This window comes from Aythya ferina (assembly GCF_964211825.1).
Source record: "Aythya ferina genome assembly, chromosome: 12".
Classification (NCBI taxonomy): Eukaryota; Metazoa; Chordata; class Aves; order Anseriformes; family Anatidae; genus Aythya; species Aythya ferina.
The window spans coordinates 18,086,219-18,101,727 of record NC_140308.1 but is presented as its reverse complement, the minus strand read 5'-3'; the positions used below and the strand labels follow the sequence as shown (position 1 = coordinate 18,101,727).

The following is a 15,509-nucleotide window of genomic DNA, read 5'->3' as shown; positions in this document are numbered from 1 at the left end:
ACAGATCGACCCAGCTGCACCAGACTCGTGCTTTTAATTACTTGCACTGAGGTATCAGAGCTAGCTCTTTTCCAGACCTGAAGAGCTGTTAAAAAGCAGCATGGAATAATGTTAATATTTTCTTGAAAGAGCAAAAGCAAGCCCAAGCACAGGGACTGAGGAGCTCTGCTTTCTCAGAGCAGCCGGCACTGCAGCTAAGGTTTGTTAACAAGGCCCGACCCTGCTTTGGCAGCACCCTGTTCAGCTGCACCACGGCAGGGATGACCATGGGGAGCCCGTGCCCTGGGCCCCTGCTCACCTGCTGAGGCATGATGCTCTGCTGCTGCAGACCCTGCTAACTGCAGCAGTGGACAGTCCCAGGGGAAGCGTGACGTGCTCTGCCATGCCATAGCTGTGGCTCAAAGCCCTGGTGGCCCCGGCGCCAACAGGAGCCCTGTCAACAGTGTCACTGGGGTCATGGTTTGTCTTGCTTGGAGCAGAGCAGGTTGACACACCTGCTCTCTTCAGCGAGACGATGCTATGTGCAGTCGGCATCGTGCAACTCGTATGGCTGAGTGGCGCCTCGGCGAGGCGGTCAGCCAGGACCTCGCAGTCCGCATCAGGTCCTGAGTGCTGCTGGGGTGAGGACAGGGACACACATGGCTGGGGCACTGTCCTGAGGTACAGGAGGGGAAGGCTTGATGCAGGGAAGGATGTTGGCTTGGTAAAGAGGTCACAGGGGCCTGCAGAGGTTAGTGATCTACAAGGACGTGGATAGGGTTTGAAAGCTTTGGTTAAGGACTGTGAAAACAACAAAACAAACAAACAAACAAAAACAAAACAAAACAAAACAAAACAAACAAACAAAAAAAACAACAGGACATAGGTTTTAATGCCTGAAACTTTGTCCCTTTTTACCTGTTCTATTTTTATTTCACTTACAGAAGTAGTGTACATTCTTTCTTATAACCCCAGTCTCATATCTTTATAGGATCACTAAAGCCAGAGCATTACTTGAAAAGCTAAACACCACACTAAGGCACCCCTCAGATGGTACCAAATGAAGGGACGTTGTAAGCGTGGGCAAAGACCAAATTAAACATATCATAAGCATGGGAAGCAAAGGAGATTGGCAAGTGGAAAGCTGTAAGGCCCGTAGAAAATAAGGAGCAGGAGTTGGTACTAGCTTTTAACACAATTTTGTAGGGTATTACTTGTTAAAATAAAATCAAAATCTTAAGTACTGAATGTGAAAATGTTCCTCAGCTTCCTCCTAGGAAAGGCAGTGAATGGGCTCCACACAGAGCCCATGATTTCAAGCAGTGCTGCCCGAATACCCTGCTCTGGGAGGGCCGAGGCGCGGGCAGCAGCAGCAGTCGAGCACCGCACGCCAAGCACAGAACCAGGCCTCAGGGCTGGGGACACGGAGGACGTCAGTACCTAAGAAGGCAGCGGTGGAGCGAGAAACGATCAGGGTTCAGAAAGAAAATAACTAGCCTTAAGAGGCAAGATTAGAAAACCTAAATAGGTCAAAGTCAATTTTGCTGTAGCTTTGCATCTGAATATGTAATCCAGTCAATTTTGTATGTTAACACCAGGGGGGCACAGAGATCAATGTATATAATTTAGGTTAAATGACCACTGCAGAGTGGGATGCATGCCTTCTTTTCACAGTAGAGCCAAATTTATCCCTGATGTAAATGCAGTAATTTCACTGGACTTTTAGCAGAGACACATTTGCTCATTTCTGTGGTCAAAAACCTCCTCGGCAACTTGTCATTTAACGCAGATGCAACCCACCCACACGCAAAGGTGTTCTTAATTTTTCATTAATTACTTATTCCTTCTAATTATTGTGCTGTTATTTATTAAATAGCATATTATTAAGGCACAGTTAAAAATATTTCCACAGGAAAGCATAAAGTGCTCAAGACCCTAGGTACTAGGGGCATTTCACAGCCACGCGTGTCAGGCCCTGGCGCTGGAAGCTGTGTGACAAGATGGTGGCAGAGGCCGCAGGTCGGTGGGGAGCCGCAAATGGAGGCCTGTGTGCGGGGCCCTACCTCCCCGCAGAAAGCCGAGCCACAGCCTCTGCCGAGTGCTTTGAGATCCCTGAAGCTAGATATTATTTAAGGTGGAAAGTATTTCTCACTGGCTGTTGAGGTGCCTTTCTTGCAGGTGCTTGCACAGCAAGCAGAAGATGGGGATTTCCTTCGCATGGGCTGCGGAGGAGCTCTCTGACCTGTCACGACCATTTGCCTTCACGCACCACAACAAGCAGGTCTGCCCCAGCGCTCTCCCAGCTGTCCCTGGTGGTAAGACAGAAATTAAAGGTCGTATCATCTAGACACAAATTAAAATCTTTACTGGTAGAAACCTGGTGGAAAGTCTCAGAATAGAATGAATTATGTATTTGAACACTTAAGATTTCCTTGCCTTTATTGCAGCATGGGGTCTGAACTCTGCTTTCTTCCCTGCACTTTATTACATGGTTAGAAGTCCCGCAGTAGGAAACTTGCAGTTTGAATTTTGAAGCACCTATAGTGTCATACTTTTTATTTTAATATTTGTCACCAACGGTGCCGACAGATAAAAAGTGCTGGCTCCCCACAGCATGATACGCGGGATTTTCAATAGAGCTACACAATTGCTTTTGCTAAGTGCTTGCGGGGCTCACAGTGCCAAATCCCGCAAATTGCTGCATTCAGGCCACTTTGCAGTGCTGTATGTACCGAGGCAAGTGATATTTAAAAAGTTAGTTGCTTGCAGGAGGGATATATACCTAAATGGCTGATTTCTTAAGGTCCTAATAATTGTTTGAAGACATCTGTACAAATGAATTCAATAATGGTAGCACTTAAGAAATGGTCAAAACTTTTTGTGTCACTTACAAATTACACTATGTATTGCATTTAGTTTTAGAAAGAAAAACTGCTGACATAGCTCCAAAGTTTTCTGGCCAAGGAAGTCCTAGAGCCATGTCACCAATCATATTATTTATGTATTACCACTTTCTGCCTTCTTAGTCTTTTGTTTGTTTTTAACCTTAGTTTATAGTAATGTTATTGTTGATATCTCAGCCTCACAGCAGTGTTATGGTGTAAATTATTTCCTATGCATGGTAATGCTAAATGTGTATTAGTGTAACCTGAAGTATCAGGGGAGATTTTTGTATCTCCTGCCTTATTCACAGGTCAATTAAGAAACTGATTAAGCCCAAAAAGTCTATGATGATAATTGTTGGAAATAGACTGGGATGATAATTGGTTTAATGACTGCTAAAGGAGTCATTGGGATGTGTCTCTCTCAAGGAGCCTGAATGGCACTTTAAGAGCTAGATTCATCCTGGGTGTTGGTTGTTGACTTTAATGGTATTACTCCAAAATCTGATTTGGATCAACTTACAAAATATTGCAGATAAGACAAATAATTTTAAAAGGATGTTTCTGCTGAGCTTTGGTGCCTCTCTTGAACAACCCTATTCAATGTCAACTCCTCTGGTACAAATTCTGCCTTTACAGCTTGAAGTGGCTCTATAAGGTGGGAATTCACTGAGGGTTTTATATTTTTATACATTTTTTTCTAGCATAGCAGGAAACAAATTCTATATAATAACTAGAAAATGTAGGCCGAGACCATCCTCTGCACATGAAATTTCACTCAGAGGGTTGGACACCCAGCGAGGTCCTATTCACAGACTTCTCTTTGTATTTTTCTGCCTGGAACCAAAGAAGGGGATTCATGCCAAAACCCTGCAGGATATGGAAATCTATCGGCTGTTCTGTGCTTCTACATGTCTTTCAAAGTGGCTTCTGATTCGGGGAGCCCTAAATTAAGAACCATGGGCTTGGGGTTTTCAGATTTTTATTTTTTTTTAATAAGGACTCAAAACCTGCAGCTTCAATTCAAATAGGAGTCAGAAGCATTCTGTACCTTTGAAAAACCCCTGACATTTCATTCCTCACGCTGAGAACCCAGAACAGCAAAAATTTAGACCAAAATGATTTCTCCAGGCTAGTCAGTATTAGAGAATAGTGTAGAAGTTGGAAAACCTTTGCTGCTGGTTCTCAGTCATGCCTAGGCTTGGAAAGGCTATAAGGTTATAAATCTTTCAGTGAAAAACAATTCCTGCTTCATGCCATCAACATTGCCTGAAGACATCTGCGTAGGGCATCTCTAGAGGAGGCTCCCATTACTAGACCTATGCAGAAGTATAATGAGAAACTTGCATCCGGTTTGAAAGACATTAATGAGTCTCTCTTGGATACAAAATATTTGTTCAACACCCTTATGGGCAAAGTAACACACAGCTGAGTGGGAAGCTCTGGCAGAATACGATGCACCAATAGGTCTCAGAAAAGGATCTACACAGCTCTGCAAAGAAGGAGTCATTTTTTCAGGTCCATTTTGTAGTTCTGGTACTTACACGTCTGGGTTGCTTTGAATATATATTTGCCAGCACCTACTTCTCTGTTTGTTCCAGTGGGGTTTCATTTGCTATGGGGGGGGGGTATTCTGGATTCCTCACTGGTTTCTCCTCTCATTTTGTTTTTCTATTCTCAATAATACTTCCAAAACAGCAATGACAAAAAATTCAGCATCTTAAATGAGCTGTAGACATTTTTACTGAGTTTTCCTCTCCCCTCCCCCAAGATTTCTTGCACACAAAAAATATTTCAGGGTTCCTTTTTTTTTTTTTCTTTCTTTCTTTTTTTTCCCCTAAGCTTGGTGCATCATTGAGCTAATGATGCACAGTCAAGCTACCCAGTATCGTTAGATTACCTAAGGCTCTGATCCTGGTGTGCCTTACATATGTGAACATTTAACTCCTTGAAGACAAGGCAAACAGTTGTATACATATTTGCAATGCAGCATGACAGTCCCCAGAAAGCAAAGAAGGTCGGTGTGCACTTTCATGTAATGTATCAATAACTGGAATTACTCTGCAAAAAGAAGAATAGAGTCCAGATTTCATTTGCATTTTGTGCTCCATCACAGTGCCAAGCTCCTCAGTAAGAGAAGGAGAGTTACCATTCCCATTCCCAATCACTACAATTGGCTTCCTCTTTTCTTGTGCCCTTTCATCCAATAACTGTTTTGTAGCCTGCTTAGTCTTAGCAAACACCAAACTCTTCTCCCCTGCCCAGTGTTGGACCGTCCTCAAGCCACACCAAAAACCACAGATTCTTCTGTGTGAGAGACTTACGGCACACAGTTGCCATACAAACTTGGAAAAAGGTAAATCCAGTCACCTATGCAGATGCTGCTGTGGCAGGTATGGAGAAGGCCTTAGGGAGGGAAATGTAGAAAAGACAAAAAGAAAGATCTGGAATTAAAAAAATAATAATAAAATAAAATTCAGCTATGCCAGGGGATGGATGAGAAATATAGGTGGCAAAAGGCTATCACCAAAACTCCAGATTTACCTAGTAATAAGAACAGCCTGTGCAAACCTAAAACAGCCAGGACATGGCTTTTGCTCAGCAGAGAGCCTCCGTAGCACTGCTTTGCACTGGTGCTAAAACCAGAGCAAAAGACAGGGTATTTTGTTCAAACACAACTGCTCTTGGCATTGTCACAGACATTATCAGGCTCGTTAGGGAGAGAGAGGGAAAGTTAATCGAACTCATGCACTGCATCCACTGGTCTTGTGGCATGAACATTGAGGGGTTGCCTTCCTTCTCCTTTCAGTCCATTCACTTCTTTTTCCACTGTGTATACACTGGATCCATAAAGGGCTTTCAGTTTTTACTCTGCTTTCCAATCTTCCCGGTTTGAGTATTTTAACATTTGGGATACGTACTATAATAAAATGCAATGCAGATTTATTAGGGATTATGCAACCCTTGATCAAGGCTTAAGCCACAAGAGCCCTAATGAAGAAAAATGTTTCTGGGTCCTACTTTGGCAGAAACTCTCTCATTCCACATTAGCAACCCAAACTGTTTCTGCTGCATGAGGCTAATGGAAGCTCCTGACTGCTTCTCTAGCACCATTACAAAAGCATTAACTGATCTGCACATTGCCATAACCCTCCCTCTATGGCAGGCTTGCACGGAGATATCTTGTGAATAAAACAGAAAATGTACAGTAGAAGCTATAGCTTTTGCAAATGGCACGTATGTTTTATAGCTTTCATGCATAGGAGCCAATTTCTTGAGGAGCACTGCCTATAAATCACAACTGGAAGAAGACAAAGATGCACTTATTTATTGCATTGATTTCAACCGGGGAAAAAAACCTGTTCTTTCTTTCTCCCTGTCCTTTAAATTAAAGGCTGAGTAAAGAAGAGTCCAGCATCTTAGGGACACAGCTTTGGCACTCCCAGTTAGGAGGGATTGCTTGCTTGCTCATTTATTGCAAGGGAAGGATCGTACTGAGAGCCCTGGTACCTCTTCTAGGCACAGAAAACTAAAGACATAGATAAATATATATATACACACACATGTTTATATAAGTTCAAAGTAGGATTTGAGTTGGTACTGAGCACTTTATGTATGGACAAAAAACACACCTGAAACAAACAACAACAAAAACACAACAACAACACAGATATGAGTAAAAGAGGGAAAGTACTTTTATGGCAGTTCTTTATCTGGGAGCTTTGATGCCCTCCAAGCTAGTCACAAGGCTGGGCATTTTTTACAGGCAGCTTGTGCAATCCACACAGACGTGGCAAAAACCAACAACAAAACCAGATCAGGCAGGCGCGTGGCTGGGGTGGGCAATGGCCTCGCTCCCAGCCTGCCCCGTGAGTCAGCTCAGCTCGCTGATCCAGCAGAAAAGTAGCCCACTCCAAAAAAACAAAAAAAAAGGAAAAAGAGGAAAAAAAAGAGTTTTACTGAACAATACACAACTCCCCGCCCAGCCTGAGCAGCTCCTCAGCACGGTGCAGCCATTTCTGCCCGTGCCCTCAGCCGAGCGCTGCCCCGAGCAGCCCGGGGGCTTCTCCTCTGCCGGCGGCCACGGGCCAGGTCAGCGGTGGCGGTGGAGAGCGGCCGCCTGCCGCGGGGACGCAGATGGCCAGGGATGGCAGACGGAGGGGACAGCAGCAGAGAGCAGCGGGGTGGCTGCCGCAGACTTGGGGAGGCAGCGAGCAAGCAGGACAGACAAAGCTGCTGGGGCCCTGCAGGGCTGCGGACGTGGCCGGCCCAGCACCAGGCGTTCCCAGCTCCAGGCCCCTTCCCTACACGAGCCGGGGCTGGGACCCCTGCGTGAGGCCCCCAGCACCCGCAGAAGATAGGGGAAATGTTTTAGCAATCTTCCTCAGGAACAAGCAATCTCACGTAGTTAAATTATAGCTCATTATTAAGGCAATGAAGACCGTACTTTGTTAGCAGTCTTGTAAGTGATGCAGTAATTGCCTTCTCTTCCTCCTGAAGCTCGATTTTTTTCCTTTGGCTACTTCCCTTAGGCAGGCAGTCTCCCTCCATCACCCTCGCACCTCCTCTGCTGAGCTTCAGGTAAGTGCCAATAATTCACAGATAAATAGATACAAGAATAGCTGTGACTTCCATTTGCAAGAGGGGGAAGTCATGAGACTGATAGCAGCTTCATGAAGACAGGCAAAACAAAAGAACAAACAATTTCAGAAGATGCAAAAATGGGGAGAAAAGAGACAAAGGAGGAAAAAGCAGTGCTGCTGTCAGCTCCAAGGGCCTCCTGTCCTCAGGCCTGGATCCTCCCAGAGCAGTGCAGCACAGGCTTTGTTAGGGCCAGCAGCACTGACGCAACTTGTCCTGTGTCTGGGGGAACCAACTGGAACAGCACAACTTCCAGAAAAGGAGGGAGTTGCACCTGCAGAGCACTCTGGATTTGCACAGAGGTGGCTCCCCAGCACAAAAATCCCTTGCACTTGCTGGGCAAGGAAGAAGGAGAATGGAGGGAAAAGGTTTGGTTTGATCTGAAGAGTAAGACTGTACCTTGCGCAGGTGATCCTGTGAGTGCTGGAGCTGCTTCCCTGTGGATGGGGGCCTGGAGCCTTGGCTGTGTAGCAAGGCAGGAGTGCCAGCTGAAGCCCAGCAGCTGCAGCATTCTCCATGTAGGTTTCTGGGATCACACGTGTGTTGATTTCACACATTTTCTTCCATGACAGCATTTACCAGGTGTTCTTATCCTGGGCTAACTACAGCCAGAGTACTGCAGGAACACGCCTAAGACCACTGCACCCCTGTCAAACACAGGTCAGTCGTTTTGCAGTTGTGGAGAGGGGAGCTTGTGGAAGCCCCACTGCTTTAGGATGTGGGCCAGAACATGGAAACTGCTTGTGCAGGGCAGGAAAAGAGCCTTCACCGCCTGTGCCAGAGACAGGGACTTACACGTGCTAACAGCTGGACAAACACACCAAAAATCGGCGTGCCCTAAAATGCTGGTAGGAGAAAGTGGGGACACTGGGATGCAGGATTCACTTCTACAGAAATGGCTCCTTGGGGGCAGATTTTCCATTAACCCCTGCAGTGGGTAGGAAGGCTGCTGGAGGGGCAGCCTCTTGCCCCCTCACACCTCTGCTTTTCCACTGCTTTTCCCACCAGCTCACTCATCTGCCACCCCAGGCCTGGGGATGTGGAAGGCTCAGGGTGGGTCACTTTTTGCCCTGTCCTCATTTTCCTTTCACGTTTCCTTTGAGCTGCTGCTCAGTGACTCAGAGATGTTCCAGCACAAAATGGCCTGTCACTCACTCCCTCAGATGGTTCCCAAACTTTTTTTTTCCCTTCTTCTGGAGGCAATGGACAGATAACTTGCTTTTTCCAAAACTCTAAGGCACCTGACTGAAGGCTGCAACCCCTCAGTGAAGGTAATAAATTATGAACAGATCCACAGCGTGAGAAACCTTGTTCTGGTAGGACATTTGATTGGTCAACAGACAAATATCTAGGTATGCACTGAAAAAAACCACAAACATGTAAAGGTGACTGTGTACACTTGTAGGTATTAATACTTCTTGATTAAATATTTCAATGCTTTTTGGGTATGTTGGCATGTAGTGAAGCTAAATGGAAAGACTCTTCAATGTGTAAGAGCTGATGTACTGGACTGCTACAAATACAGGTCCGTTGTTAATCCACTGTGGTTAAGAGTTTGTATTTCAAATCATCTGTATGACTTTCTTTTTTAAACGCATTTAAAATTTGCTTCCAAACCACGATTTCCAACATATCACTCTCCTTAATGCCACTCAGATCATGAAGTGACTCTTTGCCTAAAGCCCTCCTTCAGCAAGAATTACAGCAATTCGGGTTGGCACTTACGTGAGCCATCCGCACCGCCTGGGCCTCGAGCAGCTGGTTCCAGCCTGCGTCTGCGACACCGCTGCACAGAAGCTGATCTCCAGCGCAGAAGCTGCGAGTTACACCGACAGGGAGGGAGATGTTTCAGGCATTACTGAAAGCCTCCCCATCCCGGTTTGAATGCCTTGTAGCTGTTGAAATACAGGTGCATTTGGACCCGGTATATCTGACTGTTTTCCAAATGCCTTTTGTAGCGCTTCTTGGCCGCTAAGAAAAAAGGGGAGAAACCTCAAACATGTACCAGAAGCTGTGATATTATCTTTTTCCACCTGCACAGTTAGGCTGTTTTCCCTAGGAGCTTTTAACTGATACAGGAACTATATACTATGCTGGCAAAGCACTCCCTGGTGTGACTGCAGCTATGCCAGCAAAGCTGTGTTTTGTACCAGCGCAGGGCTGCTCTACCCCCACTCCCAAGTGGGACAAAACAGCATGGAAAAAACAACCGCACAGGAGCCACCAGACAAAGGCCCCACGTCGCGCTGCAGAGCTCTCAGCTGCAGCCCCGGCTGGGTGCAGCCCCGCCTCGGGAAGCTCAGCCCGTGCAAAAAAGGGGCAGAGAGCAGCACTGCGCTCTGGCACGGGCTGAGGATCTGCATCTCTGGCAGCTGCGGATGTCCAGCGTGTCACAGATGCAGCCCTGTGATGAAGCACAAGAGCAGGCGACTCTCCCTCTGCTGCCTTGCAGCAGCTTTCACCCCCACGCCCACACCCAGACCTTCCTCGGCCCATTAGAAAGCTGGTGCCACGAGAGCAGCATCGTGTGCCACAGTGTGTGCTGCAATTATAACCACGACTTTTCATGTGGGCCTGCTTATGTCACAGATACCACAGAGCATCCCAGAAGACTCATGCCGAGGGTCCCTGGACTTTGGTACACACTGCCTTAGAAAAGCACGGCAAGCAGCACTTGTCCATCGGTGGTCAAACTCTACCCGAGTGCTGTAAGACGTGGAGCACCTGCAGGAGATGAGCACAACTCAATTTTCTCCCAGCCCTGCAGGTGCAGCCCAGCCCCTCTCTGCTCTGACTCGCGCAGCTCACAAAGCTCACACACCAGCAGGAGGGACAAGGAAGAGGAAGCTGGGCCACAGCCCTCACTCTCAGGCTTCAGGTGCCCCCGCATTTTAAAGCTAGGGTGGAAAACCAAACTCTTGCTCTCTGCCACTGTTGCCCTTCTTCCTGCCCGTGGGCTGCTCAGGGTGCCAGCAGGCACTGGGCCGATTGGCACCCCCAGGCTGAGCTCGGGCCCCAGCGCCCTGGCCCCATGCCCACCTTCCCAGTACAGGGGGAGAAAATGATGTGCCTTGGAATCGGGTCCCCACACGGGGAGGTCTCCATCTCAGCACAGTGAACGCACACCTACTTTTAGCTAGTCAGCAAGGAGATGCTGAGACAAAGGCCTGCGCTTCAGTACAGCACCAGTAAAGCAGCTTTCAGAGCTGTGTGGAAGCATCACTTCACCCTTGGGATACCCAACACAGAAACTTTTCCTGAACAAGCCCACATCTTTCTTTTCATTTCTGAAGCACTGCCCAGAAGTGATCAAGCGTCATTCCAAACCAGCATCAGGCAACAAGCCTCCCTTTCTAGCACCCTTGTGTGAGAACCTCTGCCCAGAGCTGCTGCCTTGCTTTCACCACAGAGGAGGAGATGGCACACGGGCCGTTACCAGAGCCCTGATGTGCATTCCCTGATAGCTTTTCTTGCAGGGGCACGTCTATGAGACTGTACCGCGAGACACTTCCATTTCACATCTTAAAATGTTGCCCATGAGTTAGGAATATGCATACATTATGAATGAGAATAATGAATTGGTGATTTCATTATCTAATTTTTCAGCACATAAGCATCTGTGCAGTGGCTTATGGAGAAATAATCAGGTAGAATAACATTTTCTTGAAAAGGATCATTTTAATAAAATGAGTTTGTTGCATAAACAGTGAGCTAAGAATTATCTAGATAAAAACAGAACCGTCCTCTTCGAAATTAAGAAATGCTATTCCCAGTTTTGTTATAGTAGGGCTCATAAATTTCTTTCTTAAAAATATTTTTGAGCCTGAAGTCTTTCTGAATGTCCATGCAATGCAATGCTGTTTTAGTGGAATGTCTGATAGATAAGTCTTCTATCCTGCCATTTGCCCCAGATGGGATGTTATGTCATCCTTTCCAGAAAGCTGAAAGGTTTTCTCAAGCTGGAATTTGTACCTGCTCTGGCGCTTCCTACCAGAGGGACAGCCCTACCCGGGTCCTGCCCAGCAGCCCTCCGTTACGTGCAGTGTCCCACTGTCTTCAAGGAGCTACGTGTGCACAACACAGCTACCAACATCAGCAAAGATCTAACCACTGAAGACATCTACAGTGTCAACAGTCTGTGCCCCTGCACTTGTTAATAAACTTGCTGTAGAAAGTAATTTGGGCAGCGACTATGCTTCCTTGAAACCATTTTCTACAAAACATCATTTACACACTCCAAGCCCAGACTCAGGACAACGACAACCAGCAGAGCTCTAGATCAGCACGGAGATTTGAGAGGCTCCCAATGTGCATCTTTGCATCTATGCTGCAGTCTTGCCAAGCCTTGTACGCCGTGGGAAGGGGTAACCACATTCATTTCAGCCGTCACAACTTCAGGATGGTTATGGTTCATTCAAGTAGGAGGTACCACGAGAACTGCATCTCACTAACTTTTCAAAGTCCCTAAAAGGACCATTTCTCTGACTGGAGATATAACTTGCCTCATTACCATATGGTATGTTAAAATAAAGGAAAAAAGCCTGCTAATGAGCTCTATTAGGCTGTCTAACGGCAATTTCAAGTGTCAGAAGTATGGCAGTTACACAGAGATACAATACCTGTGGGCCTAGAAGTCCATGTGACTGAAATACGCAGTCCCCATGCAGGCCCTACAGGCCCAATCCAGCATTTGCACATTTGTATACAATCCCGAAAGCCAATTTTTTGGTATTGAAACCACAGCAAGCACAGAGACAGGCTCAAGGCACCTATGACCAAGACACCCATTCTTGCTGACCTGGGTAAAGGTTACGAGTACCCCTAAGCTGGTACCTCCTCGTGCCCAGGGTTGCAGTGGGTGTTCTTACCTCACCTCAGTCCGACAGGGGAGGCGCATCCAGGAGAGAACAACGCCAGGCGCAACAACAGGGCTTTTGCTTTTCTCCCATTCTTCCTTCCTCACGGGGTGCAGCTCTGCCGTGGGGTGAGCCATCGTTTGGCATGATGTGCACATGTGAGCCAGCAGCGGTGATACAGCACAGACTGACAGAAACTCTGACACTAAGCTCATGTATTCCCTTTATTGACTGTACTAGTTATTGCAATCAGATTAAGTCACATTTATAAAGCAGACCATCCAGTTGCACTGAAACCGATTATATCCATTACATAGTTTTAATCACTGTCCGGTGAACTGGCAAATCCAATCAAAGCATTAGTCTTTAATTAAAAAATTAAAAAGAAATATTCAGACAATAGCCAAGCAATCACATCACAATGCACAGTTACCTAAAATTGCAATTAAAAAGCAGTTTAAAAAAAATCACATCTAATTTTTAACTATCAATATAATACAAGAAGCAACAAAGGGCAACAGCATCAAAGCAGATTTATCTAACACTATAAATTCAGTCAGAAGCAGAAGCTCTAAAGTACACTAGCTGAAGCAGGACAATAAAAAATACTGAGCATGGAATACTTTTAATCTCTCCATTAATATTCATTTCCAGCTGCTTATAATAGCAGCGCCTCATGGCCAAATCATTAGAGTTTTACATCTGGGTTGCAAATGACACTTTGATTGGATGTAATGTTCAAATGGTCCTCCCCACTGTGCCACCGTCAAGTCTTCTGCAGAGAGGTGTCCTGTAGTGCCAGTGGCTCACTGTGCGTGCTGGCTCAATGTGTGGTTCTGGAAAGACGAAAAAAGGAGACATGCATAAGGGGCAGAATAATAGAAAGCATGCCCATACCCTCCTACTCAGTACCATTTATGCAGAGCTCGACATAAAAGCTTCTCAATTATTACAAAACAAAATGCAATAAAGAAAAAGTACTCATAAGTAACAGCTGCCAATATGACACATTTGCTTTGTTCTGATAGATCTGTTAATGCTGGCATGAACTTAGAAAAAAAAAATTCTACAAGCCAAGTACAGCCGTGAGGGTTTCTTTTTTATTTTTTTCTTCCTTCCCTCTTTCAATACATATAAAGAAAGTGGTAACACTTCATGGGCAAAATCTGCCTTTAGGGATTCCCTTAACTGTAACAATTAAAAAAAAAAAATCTGAATCGCTGTGGGAACCCTTGCCATATTTTACTCTTTTATTCTCGCTAGTAACGGGTGCAAGCACTGGCAGAGAGACACACCAGATTGTGACGCATACTTCTCAGTCCAAGAAATACTTCGGCAATAACAGCTGAACCACCAGTTCAGGCAAGGGGGATATTAATCCCCAGCAGAAAAAAGACTGGACATGTAACCCAGAAGTTAAATCTCTTTAAAGAATTGGCTTTGCTCTACACACTTCTTTCAGCAGTTTAGTCTTTTTGTTCCCTTTCTGGTAGATTTGTAACAGCCTCATGTCATCACGGTGTCTTGCATCAGAGGATGCTGACCTGTCCTGCCATTTTGTGCAGGAGCCAATGAATAGCGAAGCCAATCTCGGAAGCACATTTTCAGAGCAGCAGCAATCACCTACATTTTGTGTGCTGACCGAAACCCCAGTCCTACATATAAGCACAGCTTTATTTGTATAATTTCTAACTATTGGAGCAAACAGTGAGGCGCTTCACGGTGAGCTTTTGTTGGGCAATCCCAGTTATAAAAATCCACGCACGTTATTTCAAATCTGTGCAATTTCACTGGTCTCCATCCACCTAATAACAGAGCTGAGCAAGTCCGTCAGCTTGAGGAATATGTTTTTAAGCATTAAATTAATTTTGAATCTGATTATTTATTTACAATGACAGTGCTTTAAAATAAAGCTATTTTAACCTTTAATAAATCATCTGGTTCTTCTACGTTATCCACAGCTACATCTCAATTCAGGGAAAAAAAAAGTGATCCTCCACTTTATCCAGAGATGACATCTCCCTGATGAAAACCGTCTGTGCAAAGAGCTAGCGGGCGGCCTGCGATGCTCAGGCAGCGATGACCCCGTTTGCAGCCAGGATTTCTGGACTGTGCACTCCCAAGAGCTGACCACCAGGTGTCAGAAGTGCTGCTGACTTCCTAAATCATGTCAAAAGTTATCTGCGATATTGTACAGACGGGTGGCAAGGAAACTGCACGGTAGTGGTCAGGCTTTAACGTGACAAAAGGTTAGAGGGAAGACAGAAGTAGGATAGCTGGAGCACACCCAGAAGGATCCCTTGTGAAACTAAATGACAATCAGCAGATGAAATAGCAAAATAACTGCATCTTGTTTAGCCTAACAGCAGCCCTGACAACACAGCCCCAGCCAGCGATGCTAAGTATTTCTGAATCAAACAACAGAAGCACTATCCAAAGATCTGAAAAGCTTATCAGGGGATAAAGCATTACATTAAAATCATGTCAAGTGAAGCCATAGTTGAAACAGCTTTCCTGTTAGACCATTTAACAACACCAAACATAAAACCTGATGGCTTTTCATTTTACATTTTTACTTTTCATGCTATACATGGAAATTTTCCTGGCCTTAAAGAGGAATGACCTTTGCAGTGCTGGATGTTATTCTCTAATCAAGTAACAGAGTTATAGAGAAGGATGAATGAATGGAACCCTACAGACTAAGTGGCAGCACTGACAGGAAGCTTGTCCACTAAACCTAACCAGGAAAACATTCAAATGTTAAAGAACACACAGAGCACTCTGTGCTCACAGTCCTCAGCATTTTAACAACGGGCATTTCTAGTGCACTTCATTACAATTCTATTTTTAGGTCATCCTGAATATCAATAAAAGGAGCGAAAGGTTTGCCGTCTTCCAATTGAAAGAAGGGCTGTTCATGGCAGACAAATCCATACTTATTTAGGCAGTGTCATTTAAAAGATAATGCACAATCAGCACTAGATGCATGACGCGCAGTCTACAGTCAGGGAACATGATTTCAAACTTGTGTGGCTGCTGCATTGATTACACCAGGCAGGTCAATAAAGGAATGGTATGTGGCTCTAAATCTGATAATGAAGCTTTCATTGTGAGCCCTCCCTCCTCAAACGTAGGTTAATAATATGTTCTG

General features: G+C 45.4%; 1 protein-coding gene across 4 annotated transcripts in view; it reads right to left on the bottom strand.

Moving 5' to 3' along the window:
* Positions 1-12,569: 12,569 nt before the first annotated feature.
* ZNF423 (zinc finger protein 423) overlaps positions 12,570-15,509 on the bottom strand; it is a 209,807-nt gene continuing 206,867 nt past the window's right edge. For all 4 annotated transcript variants that reach the window (XM_084533601.1, XM_084533602.1, XM_084533603.1 and 1 more), the window contains one exon: positions 12,570-13,194. In XM_084533601.1, the coding sequence (XP_084389727.1) occupies positions 13,165-13,194 (30 nt within the window). In that variant the 3' untranslated portion in view covers positions 12,570-13,164. The remainder of the gene's footprint in view (positions 13,195-15,509) is intronic.